Here is a 14,977-nt window from a genome sequence, read left to right as displayed (position 1 = left end):
TTCAGCAGAAAAAAATCTGAACTTTGTCAGAGTGACCAGAATGTATCAATGCGTTCTTTTTTGTACCACTTCTTGGTGTGCAAGTTTACTGTCCAACATTTGATGGGTTATAATCACTCTTAATTTTCTCTGATACATTTTGTTTCTGGCCCATAAGAGTAAACATTTGGAGCAATATTTGCTCCCTTACCATATTTTGATTTCTCTCAGCATGCAATGCTTGGCACAGGTCAAATTCTTAGATAATTTTTAACATATTGAAAATCTCTTTCATAATGATTTCATAATGAAGTCTCTTTCTTGTATTCCTGAGTTCTTCCATTTTGAATTATGTTTGTTCTGGTTTTGCATACCTTGAGCTTTAGAAGGATCTGAAGGAGGGAGATTTCAGCAAGCATTTAATTTCTGGCTGCTTTCAGTGGGAGAAAGACCCGAACTTTCCTTTCATTAGTTGCGTTCCACAGATACGTTTATGATGTTATTCAGAGAAGAATCAAATAACAAGCTCTTTCTTAACTTCCACTATGTTGCCTAGCAGTTCATGTTAATTTCATTATTTTACATAATTCTTACAAGGAAAACAACGGAGCCAATAAATACACAACATTAGAAATATATGTCTAAACAAAAGAAATTGATCCTAGCCCTTAAGCCCAAAAAAATTTCAGAAGTCTCACTCTCCCGATTTTTTAATTTCAGAAGAAAAAGAAAGCAATGAACTATGCAAAAAGGCATAATGGAGTAAATTAAAACTCTGAAGTCTGTAGCTGGAATTAATATACTTTTTCTCAAGTCTCAGATACGTGAAATATAAACGATTTTTATCTGCCAATATTTTAGAAAATATGATGACAAAATAGGTACCACAAACAGGTTTTTGAAATACCCATTTATCTAGTTTGCAGAGTAAAGAAAAATAAAGAATACTCATTAGGAATTTATAGTAATGGCTTATAATTCTCATGCTATAATCAAAGATTTATTTCAGAATATGATTAAACTATGAAAAAGCAATGGTTAAAAGTATACAAACAAGTCCATAGAGTTGTAATAGCTGATAATATTTATCAGGGTCCAGGGTCTCAGAAACCAGTAGAAAAAAAATTCTTTATTCAAGACATCCTTTATCTCTAGCACTTAATAACCAGCATACAAATAGATTCCAGAAAATAAGAAACATTTTTTCAGAAGTGTAGAAATATGCTATTTCTGGCTCATTTGTTAAATTTCTAATTGTCAATGTCATGCTATTTTTTTACCTCAGAAGTCAGGAAACTAGTAAGAAGTAAAAACAAAAGGAAAAATGAATGTGTTGAGAGTTGCAGGAACTGAAAAATGACAGATATTTCTATGCTAATGTTTAATGAAGTGTGTGCATAAAATCAGAGAACAAACAAACTAATAAACAAAAAGTTTTGTTTGCCGTTATGTGAAAAGATGAGAAATACAATACTGCTTGACTGCTGCTGGGTTTTAATTTGCAAAGAAAGTGCAAATGAGAACTGGCTTTACTGAGCACAGTTTAAAATACACAGATATCTTTACCCATGTACTGTATTTCTGATGCTCAAAACATTGTGATATAGTGCTGCAGCCAGCAAGGTCTGAGGATAATGATTAAGATGAGATTTCAGGTGAATAGTAACATTTCTTGTGATTTCTTAAATCTGTGTATATGTGTGTATATATGTTGACCCTAACCTCTAATGGAACTGCAGTAATACTTCATGTCCATTGTTATGATGGTTCTGTCCCACAGCTTCCTAGAAAGGTCCCATTTGGATAAAATCACTTTCCTTTCTGTTCACAGAACAGAATAATAAGCCAGTTGGGTTATGTAACCTACCCGAATTAGCCCTTTGACATTATACTGAGATGAATACGGGGTTTCACACGGTCACTGACAAAACTCAGATTTTGGTTTTAATGATCATCTCTACTCTCTTTCTAAACCTCTCATTCTCACTTATATTTTATACAGCATGTGAAATTTCTTGCTTGCAAACTTGTTTTGAACAGCTGTTTTGTCAGCCAAAAGCTAATTTTTCTGTCACTGAACTTACAGCTCATCCCTTACCTCTTCCTCTGCCTCATATATTGAACCCATGATCTTGTTGCAATTTGAGCTCTACAAAACTGAATATAAAGCCTTCTTCACCCACACATTCTCATTTCATCCCTCTTTGCTTCCTTGTAAAGAAAATCCCCCAATCCACCCTACATTTTCCCCCCCCTCTTTCTTGCCCAGCAAATTCAGGTGTTTCCTCTTCATCCTCAGCAGATGCCAGAGTCACCCTCTCTGCTATTTAGTCTCTGCCAGGTTTCTCCCTCAGGTTTGTGTTACATCATACTGTGATTTCTGCCCAGTTTGCCTTTCTGGACCTTGTTATGGACATATGCCAAATACTATTGCTCAGGCTGTGTATCTTATTTGCTGGTGTGAACTCTGATTTCATTACTTTGCTCAGCTGACCTCTACCCTGGCAAGGCTTCTCCCAGTTCCCCATTTACTACAATAACAAATTTTGTCATCTTTTAAGCACCTCAGTAATTCTGCATATTCTTTTCATCCCTTGCTGTGGCTTTTTCTGATTCTTTCTTTCTTATGCCATCATTGCTAGCTGTGTCTTCCAGTTTCATACCACCATCCACACTTGTCTCTGATTTTTATTACACCTCTGACAGTTTTAATTAGTACTTACTCCAGAGAGCTCCCGCTCTTTATCCATTCATGTCTTTTTAATTCCAATCTCACACAGAATAAAACAACCTTTTACTTCCTGCTTCATAAAGAACTCTCTTCCACTAACCTTTCTCTACTTTTCTACCTTTGACCACAATTCTTTTTCACCTTGGCAAGGACCCTACAGGCCATGGATTCACATGTACACAATACTGTTACTAAGCAAATGAAGACCTCTTCTGGGCACTCCTCTGGGGAAGTTATAAACTAATTGATATGGTCCCGTCCTCATTTAAAGGCCATTCTTTTTACATGTTCAAGGGTGCTCCCTGAACAGCACTCCAATGGAATGACAGGAAATTGTACAGACATGCCCAAGCTACCAAGATCAAGGCCCTTGTTCAAGCTACCTAGGCCAAGTACCTACAGAATGTAGCAAAGGGATACAAAGCGAGTCTGAAGCAAGGGATAGAGTTTTCACAGATGAGTTTAAAGGAAGTCGAACATCAAGAACCGGCGGCTCTCTAAGCAAAGTAGGTTCCTGCAGAAATATACTGAACTCATGGAGTGTTCTGAACACCTTGGTGTTCAATGACATTGGCCACAGGATTCAGACTGTACTAGATTATTTCATGTAAAGTCATACCACCTTTTCACGGTTAAAACATGCCATTAATCCATTTCAGAACTTATGAAGTTATGAGACAACGAGTTACCTTTTCTTGATATTGCCGTCGCGAGGAATCCAGAGACTGAATGAGGGCAGTGGCATGACCAACAAACATGGCATAACAAGTAGCCCCCACAATCATACTCAGCATCGTTATCCAGAGGTCGGACATGCTGACGGGGGCGCGGGCTCCGTAACCAATGCAGAGCATATGGCTCATGGCTTTGAAGAGTGCATAGGAGTACTGCTTTCCCCAGGAATCGTTCTGCAAGAAAAGAGACAAGTGACTGAGCCTGCGAGCAGCTGGAGAGAAAATTACATTTGTACCTGTTTAGTGGGATCATAGATTGCTGACTCTGAAAGAGTAGGCTGGTAATCTATCCTCTATGCTTGAGAACAGATATTCCTTCTAAATTAACTGTTAGATAAAGTATCAGAGATTTTGTCGCACTGAGATGAAATAAGATTGACTATTTTTAATACATTATTGTATTCTTAAATGTGGGTGCTAGCCTAATTGCAAGGAGACTAAAGGTCAGCTTTATTTTACAGCCCATCAGATGGATTATAAAAAGCTGAGTACTCAGACTTATCAAGCACAATAAGGTGGTATTTTGTTTTAATGTGTGTGAACATACTCCTATGGCTCTATTTCTTTCCTTTTGGAATTGTCAATTAACACACGACCATATTTACCTTACTAGCTTCCTTTCGCTTTTCAAGGACAGAAAAAGAAGTTATTATTTGTTGTCATGTCTGCTTATCCTGATTTTTCTTTTTGTAATATTGTGTTTATACTGGGATAATCTCAATTGAAAAGAAGTGTGTTTATTTTCCATCATAGCAAACCTATGTTCATAGTCATAATCTGTGAAAGTCAGCTCAAAAAAAAAAAAGGCAATGCCTAGGTCCTGCACTTCTGATGTGTAGCTACCTCTTCCCAGTCTCTTTGATAGATCAGAAGGGCATGACTTCTTGCTCACAAGCTTTTAAAATTGCAAAGATTTTGGCAGCATTCTCCCTTTAGCTTTACATAAAGACGTCAAAGGGGCTGTTCCCAGCAAAAAGCAGGCACCTCAACACATTCCAAAAAGCCCTGGTAATCCCCGTCCGATTTTTCTATTTTCCAAGCCAAAAGAATGAAACAAGAACAGGGAGACAAACAGTCCTTACAGGCATGCAGTGCACATAAGAAAATACAGTATTTACCACAAAAAGAACGGAGAACAAATTAAATAAAGAAGAAGGAAGAACTGGGATGACAGGAGAAAGATTAGTCTGTTATACAGTATAGTGTCTACTACACAGGACCAAAAATAATAAACTTGTTAACATAAATCTCCAAACCAGCAGTAGCATTTACATATAGAGTTTATGTGTGACATACCAATATTTGTGTCTCTGTTTTACCAATACAAGCTTTACTCAAATGCCCTAATTTCTCAGAGCTGCAAGCTTGCTCTCTTGCCATCTAAATGCCAACATTACTAACTATCCTTATGCTTTACATCTATTAAAATGCTTTTTCTATACCCCCTATTAGCCTAAATAACTGGCAACAGAAAATAAGCTGCCAACTGTTGTATTGCAGATGACATAGTTACTACTTTTTCACTAACATAATAATTTACAAATTAATGGTTTCTCTGTATTTAACACTTGTTTCATGTTGTAAGTCACATCTTTTCAGATTTGTGAGCTGTTTGTTGATTTTTCACAAGTTAGAATTTTGCGTCATAAAAGTAGCTAAGGAATAGGTTTTGAGTGTCTACACTTAAAAAAGAAAAAAAAGAAAAAAGGAAAAAGATAGCTGGAAGGCAGGGAGGTTTCAGTAACTAATAAGGAAGTAAGTTTCCTATTGTTTTGGTCCTTTAAAAAATACTCAAAAAATGAAAGAAGTGAAGAAGCTTCCCTGAAAAACCTCAGTTTCAGGATTCAACTACCCAGTCTGAGCACAGAAGCTCCTTGCTGTTGGGGTCACTGCAGATATTCTAATGAAAATTCCCTATTTCTCAGGAAAGCAACTTTTTAAAGTTAAGGCACCAGTTATTTTGAAGACCTTTCCTTCCAGCTAGAATCAAACTCCTTCAGTAGAAATAATTAATGAGGAAATTGTTAGAGACCCATATCAAATTACTTAGCAGTTGTGCTTCATGTAGATTACATTGGAAAAAGCAATAAACTGCATGCTAGACGAAATATACCTAGGGTTTTTCAAGGCTACAAGTAGTGTTATTAAAGCCACAGTATCCATGAGGCTGATCAAAGGTAAGATCAAACCTTCAGTTCATGTAGGGCTCTGTAAAGTGGATCCTGCTCCTAGATTTATTAGCATAACTATTATAATAATTAAACAAAAATAAAAGTTAATCATGATCCTGCCTATGAATATTTTCTATCAAATCCATAGTGTGACAAATCACAATTAAAATACTTTCTATAAAATTTTATTTTTACACCAAAGTCTCTGAGTTAATCTAAACACTAATGGATTTTATTTCTTGACTGAGATACTTTTCAAGTCTGTGAATCACAGTTTTAAGTAAAATATCATTGTTTTAAGAAAGAATAAGAAAATGGAAGTGAGGAGCAGCAATAAGAAACAAAGTACAAAGAATGTTTTCTACTAACAGGGTAACAGGGTGAGTGAAAAATAAAGTAACTACTACTAAAGAAGTAGTACCAGAAGGGAATAAGTGGGAATAAGAGAGCTGTAAAGACAGAAGAGAAATAACTAAAAATGTACAACAAAATAAACAAACATACATTTAACTACATATCTGCCCATATATACATATATATATATGTGCCAAAGTGTGATCCAACACCTCAGACAGTCACAACTGCACCTGAATCCAGAGTGGAGGTCACAGCCATCTCAGATGGCCATTTTTTTATACAAACAGCATCAGCTTTTTACAGACCATGCTACAGGCTAGGCACATTTCAGACATTCGTGAATGGAAGGTCCTGAGCAGCTGGTCCTCAGACAGGTAGAAAGGCTTCAGGACAAGGAGAAAAAAAAAGTAAGGACTGACAAAGCATCTGAATTCAGCTTGGACGGTCTGAAGATTTTGTTGTTGAAAATACTTGTCAATGCATTTTTGTTTCTTTTCTTTAATAACGATGGGTTCTTGTAAAATCAGGTGCAAAAATTCGTCTTTTTAGTTTGTCTGTGGATTTTTTTTTCAATACTGGTCAACAAATACCATTGTGGAGGGTACAGATTTCAGTACAGTTATTTGTGTTGTTCAGTGATTGATTCCATATATAAACCACTTAAAAAGAACATTGATTCTAATGTCAAATCCTATACATCATGTATGTTACAACCAACGTTACTAAATTAAATAATAATTATTTATTATTTTCCTAATAATGTTGTATAACCTAAGGGTTTGGCAGTAGTAACACTAACTTTGTTTCATTGTGAGGGGTGGGAATTTTCCACAACCTTGTTCCAACATGCTGCTCTTTGCTGTTCAAAAGCAAGGTGTGACCATTTCTCTGCTACTGGCATACAGTGATATTTTTTTTAAATAAGTAGTTTTGCACCTACATCATGAAATTTTTACATAACATATTCACAGATGTTAATAAAAGACTTAATAGAAGTCCATTCTATGAAATAGAAAATCCTGGTTTTATACAGGTGTCTTTAATACAATCTTAAATATTAATATCTATATAAATACACATTAACTGTTTCCCCAAATGATAATATTCTGGTTTTAATGTATAGATTAAAAAACCCCAACAACAACAAACCCTCTGCAAGCTGAAAAAATGGCCTACCAATTAATAAAAAGGGGCCTTTAATTTCTTAGTTGACTATGAGTTGATCACTGTCTCAAGATTAGCAGTAATCAGTTTAAAAAGTTTTAAATTAAATTACATTCATTTGGAAAACCTATTAAAGACTGTAATTTTGAGAAATACCAAAGCTGTTTATCCAAGGATTGATTACATAATCTAGCTTGATGACATTAGGAAATCCTCACATTTCTGACAGAAATGGTCACTGATAATTTACAATTAGTGCTGTAACTATATACATTAACTTCGCAGTTATCCTGAAGAATACATTACTTCCAGGGCACTTCTGGTTCTTAAAAATCCATGTTGAAACCTTTTCCTTCACCAAAGGATGTTATGGTTTGTCCCATAATTTCACCTAAGACTGCTACAAATATCTTTTTGTAATATTAACTTTTCACCTCAAAAGAAATAAATCACAGATAGGCCACACAGCACCTTCTAAGGGACAACAATAAAAGGCAAATTATTTTTCTGAGGTGATTAAGAAAGGGTTTCTATTTTACTGTTATCTATGGAGGTTTTCATCAGGTAGTTTTGTTGTCATAAGACAAATCAATTCCACTCCCATATTGTAGTCATTCCTGGAGGCACAGCTTCGCTTCCCTCAGCCATATCCTTGCACTGAGATATAGATTGATTTAGAAATCTCATACCAAGGAGACTACTGCACAGACAGTAATGGTTTCCTCATTTTTTTGCTTCGGTCCCTTTTTTCTTTCACGTTACAATTACTGCAGGTGTCACAGAAATGGTTCTGTCAGTTTGCAAGGGCATGCTTTACAATCATGGAGTAAAGATTGGCTTAATAATTAAGAGAGATGGTTTCTACAAGGATTTTGAACTCATCCTTAGTCCCCCTTTCAAAACTGTAGTAGAAGTGGGGAAGTAGCCTCCCTCCCTGAAAGAACTTGCCTTATGACTCACACCTCAGTCTTTCACGCTCACCATTGTCTTTAGGTCCTTTTGAAAGGAAAGGAAGATCTTAACCAGACATAGACAGATAGTCCCTATCCTAGTAAATTAAAAAGTATCAGAAAGCATTCCCAAGCTCTAGAAGTTGGTTCACACAGTTTCACTTTTAAAAATGCCCCATGTCTTAACACTGGCCCCACAGCACTTTCCCAAGCAAGAGCAGTTGTATTTTGGAGCTGGTGTAGGGGAAGAACCCTTCCTCCTAGGCAGCTGGCATGCTGGCTTGTCCTGTGCTGAAACCCAAACAAGATTTATACTACAGACAGAGTAGGCAGCTCCTAAACAACTAGTCCCAATGCCCATCGAAAGTGAACACTTTAAATTTATTTATGACAACGGAGGCAGCTAGACAGTCCATAAGTAAGCCCTCTGGTTTTAGCATTGTCATGGGAAGCCATTGCACAAAATGAATGTAAAGTTAGGGTTGAAGAGGTTGAAGAAAGCACAAAGCATCCTTGCCTGCATGGTGGAAGAGGCTGTAACACAATAGTGTCCCTGAGGAAACACCTGCCTAAAATCTGGAGGACACAAGCTACTGCTGGTCAAATTTACTGTAAAAATTAGTCTTTTCCATCAGGAATTCAATTAAACTGTATTAATGTCTTATATAGCCATGAGTTATGGCTATATACTTATTTGCAAGTTATTATTATCAACTGGTTCTAGAAGACTTCTTACACTGAAGAGTTACTTATAATTTAACTAATCAAAAGGCATGCTAAGAAAAGGCTATACATGCATGTTAGTGAAATTTTTACCAGGTATGTGTGACATAGCTAGCAAAAAGGCCGTGTGTTTCCTTCCCTGTGTCACCTAGTTATGTGCACATAATACAACAATACAACTGGGCCTCTGTATTGAATCTGTCATTTCCTCAGTAATCCAAATGTATACATTTTGATACAGATTTATGGTTTGCGTACTTTTCCATCAGGAAGCTGCACAATTTTCTGCCTCTGGTATCATACAGTAACTTAGAATTACACTTTAGTTAAAATCTCAGACAGGAAATTGGAGCAAAATATCATCTCAGCATTTCAGCTTTTAAAGAAGTTGTTTGAATTTCCAATGAATAACCAAGTAGGCCAAGGGGAATGGTGTCCACTATTTACTGTTTCAAAGCTCATGCAAATGCAAAACTACCATGTAAAACCTCTAGTTCTTATCACAGCTATTACTATTGTGAATATCTTGCTTTGTAAAACTAGTAAACAAAGGCAAGGTGGGATCAGACTTGGAAGACTAAAAATCCCGGTGTTCTAAAATTCTTAAGAAGTGCAAGGAAGAAGAGTCTATTTTAGGAAGTGTGCAAGTACATACGATTTAAAACAGAAAAACCCTGAATTGGTAAGCTCAGTGAAATAAGCAGATGTCTTCAGAAACTTCTGAACATTTCTCTCTGCTGATACGTGCACAGATAACAGATGGTGTAAGTGACTCAGCATATACTTTCAAGAGCAGTACTAGCAGGAAAAAAATTAGAAATTGTTTGGCATTGCATTCCACAGGAAAAGTGTGACTGGAGGAGCAATGACTAAATATTATATATTTACTCTGTTCAGAGTAGTTACATGACTTTGCTGTCATTACAGCTTGTTCATTTTTTGGTGCTATGTCTTTGGCACTAGCCATCAAACAAAAACACTGTGGCATGGCAGATCTTTCCTTTTATTTTGAATATTTTTCCTGATGCAGAAAAAATCAAACATTAATCTGTGAATACACTCCCCATTAAGAGCAAGTAGCCAGCGTATCTACTTGTGATCACCTAGAAAGGATGTAAGGATGAATAATTTTCATTGTAGTTATAATAAGTGTGACAATTCGTAAACAGCAGAAGGACAGATATTTGGTTTATGCATAAAGCCTGTTTTTTCACATATATTTGAGTTACTGTTCAAACAAATAGGCCCATTGCATTCAAAAGGATAAGATATGCTCACAATCTTGTAGGGGAGGCTTCCCCATAGGCTGCTCAGTACTGCTCTTCATTCCTTGTATCTGTGCATAGTTAAGAGGTACAGTAGTGAGTTTTTACCACTGTAAATATAAAGTTACAAAATAATAAATTAAGTCTTACGTGAAAAATACTTTTTCTGTTCTTTTGCCTGTGAATCAGCTCACTAATGACTCATCCTTTTATCTGGTCATTGTGCTCCCTTAATGGAACCCAAAAGACTGAAGAAATAACATTCCATGGCAAAGGATTATTTTAATAAGAATTTTAAGGGAATTTTAGCTTACAAAGATGTTAGAAAGCTTTTATGAAGTTTAGAGTAAAAATATTAAAAGTAAAAACTATATTTTCCAACATGAAAATTTAACAGTGCTAGAAAACATTCCCCTATTATGGAATTTGACTGTCTATACAAAACACTTTTTCAGAAAACGGTGGGTTTGGCTCAAGTCAATTAATACCCTCCAGAACAGCTCCTGAACCAGCCACTAGCCTGAGAGTTAGCACATGTTTACCTGAGGCCCCTTTGCCTTGGTAAGTAAGAAATCCAGTTGCATGGAAGCAGGTTGTGGAAGCAACTGACTCCCAGGAGAAAAAACAGATGTGGTCATATTTAATCTATATATTTAATCTATCAGTACTGCCCCCTCATCAATCAGTCAGTGACCAACTAAGGGATGAATACTGGGGAAATAATTCTTCCAAATTGTACCTGTTACTTCATCTCTCCCCTACCTCCTGGAAAAGCAAAATCAGAGTGCAGGGAAACAGACAGGCATTTTTAAAGGATTTATGTTTCAGTTCCGTAAAGAACTCTTGCAGGATGTGAATTGCTTCTACAAGAGGGGTGTCAGGGAGCTCTAGACTTTGCCAACCACTGGTGACTTCTTTTTTATACTCTGTTTTCAAACTGGTCATCTTTAGCCTAAATTGCTGCTTCTGGAGAGCATTCCTTCTCCCCTGATTTGAAATTAACTTAATTATTACATAATGTATTTTTAAAAATAGTTTTTACAAATGTTACCACAGAAACTGCAGATGTTACCATGACATTCTATAGTGAACAAAGCTCCTTGTTGAAATGTATCAAATGAATTAAAAATCTGATCAAGGCAGTTGGCTTTTGTTTTCCTTTCTGATAATGCACTCAAATTTTGATAATGTTCAAACCACTGTGATTTTTTAGCCCAAAATTAACTTAAGTGCCATTGTTTACAAGGGACTGACTGGAACAGTTATACATTGCCTGTAAATGGGAAAATATGTTCTAATCACAGTAAGTATTGTGTGGTTACAGTAAGTGATTACAAGTGTATCTACAGGTTTCTTCTGGGCAAACAATGCATCCTAAAAAGAAACACTTTCTTACAGGAAAAAAAGAAAAAAACCACCAATACAATGGCATATCCAATAAAAGAATACATAAATCCTGCAAGATAGCATTTTTGATGAGCAACTTTGTTCATGAAATAGCTCTGTTCAGGAGAGGAAAAAACTCAGTGTGTATTAAAGACAATGTACCTCTTTGTTCTGCTCCTTTCATTTGGTGAACGGAGCTGAATATAATGTAAAACAGTTTATTTAACAAGCCTGAAGTATTGAATCAAACCATTTATGAAATGCTTTTACAATGCAATCACCAAGAAAAGCTTTGAATTTTTAAGAGTAGCTATCAGATAGTCAAGAATAGGCAGATGATAGTGTGGGCTTAATATAGAGCAGTTCTGGGAAACAGTTGAAGGAGTGAAGTGACATAAACCTGACTTGTGACTCCATAGTGTACGGCTTTATTCAAAACTGTTAGGAAGGATCTACACCATCACAGACAATATTTGCAACCAATTTAGGAAAGGGAACTTGGCAGAAGGAACTCAACCTCTCTACTATGTGAACAACTCAGACTAGACAGCAAATTATGTGAAGCATCCAATCCTAAATAAAATGACAAATGGAAAATTATGTAGTTTCGGAAGTGGACACTGAGCTTTCTGAGTGCTGCCACCATTCTCTTTGAATCAAACTGATTTTGAAGTTACATTTAAAAAAGGCAGGAAATAACAAACTTCACGAATGGCAGAAAACTCTATCATTAGGAAATACCTAGGCAAACTTGATACATAATTTGAAAAGTACATAGAGATGCACAGAATAATAGTATCCCAATGCTTTCTCACTAAGAATATTTCAAAACATTCAAACATTTACCAAGACACACTTTCCTCCTTGTTCTATATACAGGCATACTCTAGTTAAATATAGTTCCTTTGTAAATATTTTTAAGAATGTGTCCTTAGGGGAAAAAAAATAAAAATAGTGGATTACAGTAGATTAAAATGGTCTAATATAATCTACTCACAAGGAGTCTGAATATGTTTTAATCTGCTTAAAAATCAATCAAGGTGAACCAATGCTACTTTGACACAGAGAATCACCATAAGGGTGGGATTGGGATTTGTGAGTTACTGAATGTAGTGCTTTAAAAACCAGGGTTTTTTCTCTAGCAAAGTGGCGCTTCATACCACATAGGCTAATTCAAGTATCATTTTGCTTAGTCTAAGGATATAATTTTTACCATTTTTTATTTAAGTAATGTATTTTTTAAGGCAGAGGATCATTGCTGGTTTTAAGCATTTTTTTTCAGTTAGCTGGTACTTTTTTTGTCAGTTTTTCAATAAATTTCCTAACCTGATGCCTTTGAGACTCTAGGCTGCATCTGGTTAGTTTACAGTTCTTCAGGAAATTACCTTACTAAATATCTAAGCCCTCAAGAGGCTGTTCTGCATTTTTGGTAAATCACAATCCTTCATCAAGTACTACGTCCTACAAAAAGCTGTGCATTATTTTATTAGGCAGTAACAGCAGGAAGCAAAATAGTTCTGCAGCTGAAAACCTATTTTGGCTCTATGAAAAGAACAAACCTCAGTGTCGAAGCAAGTAGGCTGAATCTAGGTCAGAGGCTTTTTTTTTTTTTTCTGAGAACACATCTGAGTTTCCTGATGACCTTTTCTTAAACTCAGATGCCTTAAAACTGCAGGTGCTTACTAGAGTCTGCAAGACTTTCAAGGTAATATAATATAAAGGAAAATTATTTAGCAGCCTAAACACCACCCACAAAATGAGGTCTAGGCATTAAAAAAAAAAAAAAAAGGCAAACTTAGTGACTCACAAATATTTAATTTCCCTCCTCTAGCAAACAGCATTTAATCTAGAGGAGGTAAAATCATGGAAAAATATCCTGACCTTTGGGGTATGAACTTTGTATTCTGAGGGGAAGGAAGGGGAAAATGCTACTCTTTTATTATCCTTGAGGGAGTTAACAGAGCACTTGAGTGACCCTGTAGCATTCACCTAAGAGGTGTGGAGCAACCAGGTCCCAGTTCCAGCTGTAAAGACAGGGACAACCCTGTACAGCCATCAGTCAATGCCCACTTGGTCCCTCTAGGCTTTCTCAGGTACAGTCACCCCAGTGCGGGGTGCAGCATCAAGAACAGCCACCAATTTCAGCTTGAAACTGACAGTATGACAGTATGTCAGAGTCATGATCCTGGGACACTGTGCCTGTGCTTCTGGACAAATATGAACATGCAGTCAAAAATGACTGGGCAGACTACTAGAAGAAACACATACTGATAGCTGTTATACACTTGGACACCAGCTGAGTTCCTCAGCTTCAAATTTCTGAAAACTGAAGGAAACATCACCCCATGCTCACTGTGGTTTTCCTTCCTGGGCATGTACTCCTTGCCACCCTTGGAAAGGGAACAGGGAGACTGCAAGCAGACACTCTGCTGGTCCCACCCGAATGAACTCCCAATAGCTCAGCCATTAACTGGGACACATTCAGTTTGTCTTCACATTCCTCTTGTTTCTCTGTCCAACTTTCTACCTGTTTAAGCAAGTCCAGAGGAGGACCAAAAATATGAACAAAGAGATGAACTACCTCTCCTATAAGAACAGGTTGAGATAGTTGAGATTGTTCAGCCTGGAGATGCTCTGGGAAGACCTTTTGGCAGCCTACCAGTACTAAGAGAGGGCTTACGAAAAGGAGGGAAAGGAACTTTTTAAAAGGGCATGTAGTGATAAGACAAGGAGAAATGGGTTTAAACTGAAAGACAGTAGTTTTAGATTAGATATTAGATATATAAAGAAATTCTTTACTGTGAGGGTGGTGAGACACTGGAACAGGTTGCCCAGAGAAGTTGTGGATGCTCCATTCCTGGAAGCAATCAAGGCCAGGTTGAATGGCGCCTTAAGAAATCTCTTATACTGGAAGGTTTAACTTTTCTTCAGCCAACTTGCCCTCTCACAGTTCCATAGCAAGTACTTATGAAACAACTGTTTCATCCACAGAGTAATGGTAATGCCGTTTAATTACTTAGAAATGCATGGAACACTTACGGGATACCTTCATAGCTACAACATAAAAAGTAAGGAAGTCTCTTGCTGCAATTAAGAGTTAAACTGCATCCTTTGATTACAGGAAGATCTGCAAAATTATCCTGCAGAGCTACTAAAACATCCACCTGGTGAGTGGCTCACAGGAATCCAGGTTCCTCAACAGCTAGATACTGAGGATGAAAATGCTCTCACAGAAACAGGTAAGGCTGAGGCAGATGGCCCAGACCAGAGAACAAACCCTGGGGAGAGGCCAGGCATGGGATGTCTAGCACAGTTGCTTGAGGGAGAGAGGCACAGCAGGAACACTGCAATCCTCAGTGATGGAAAATGAACAGAAGAGTAAAAGTGGATTGCATTTTTTTATTGTTTCACATGGATGTCTGCAATGACCAGTGGCTCCATTTGTCCAGAGTTTTGTTTGTGAGAACCAGCACTAAGAGAGAAAGACATCCCAAAATTTCAATTCAGCTGACGTTGG

At 36.8% G+C, this 14,977-nt stretch overlaps 1 protein-coding gene across 1 annotated transcript in view; it reads right to left on the bottom strand.

The window, feature by feature from the left end:
* HCN1 (hyperpolarization activated cyclic nucleotide gated potassium channel 1) overlaps nucleotides 1–14,977 on the bottom strand; it is a 203,663-nt gene that overhangs the window by 67,160 nt on the left and 121,526 nt on the right. The window contains exon 4 of the mRNA XM_039567357.1: nucleotides 3,400–3,618. Coding sequence (XP_039423291.1) covers nucleotides 3,400–3,618 — 219 coding nt within the window. The remainder of the gene's footprint in view (nucleotides 1–3,399; nucleotides 3,619–14,977) is intronic.

This window comes from Corvus cornix, chromosome Z, assembly GCF_000738735.6.
Source record: "Corvus cornix cornix isolate S_Up_H32 chromosome Z, ASM73873v5, whole genome shotgun sequence".
Taxonomy (NCBI): Eukaryota; Metazoa; Chordata; class Aves; order Passeriformes; family Corvidae; genus Corvus; species Corvus cornix.
This window is presented reverse-complemented; position numbering and strand designations above follow the sequence as displayed.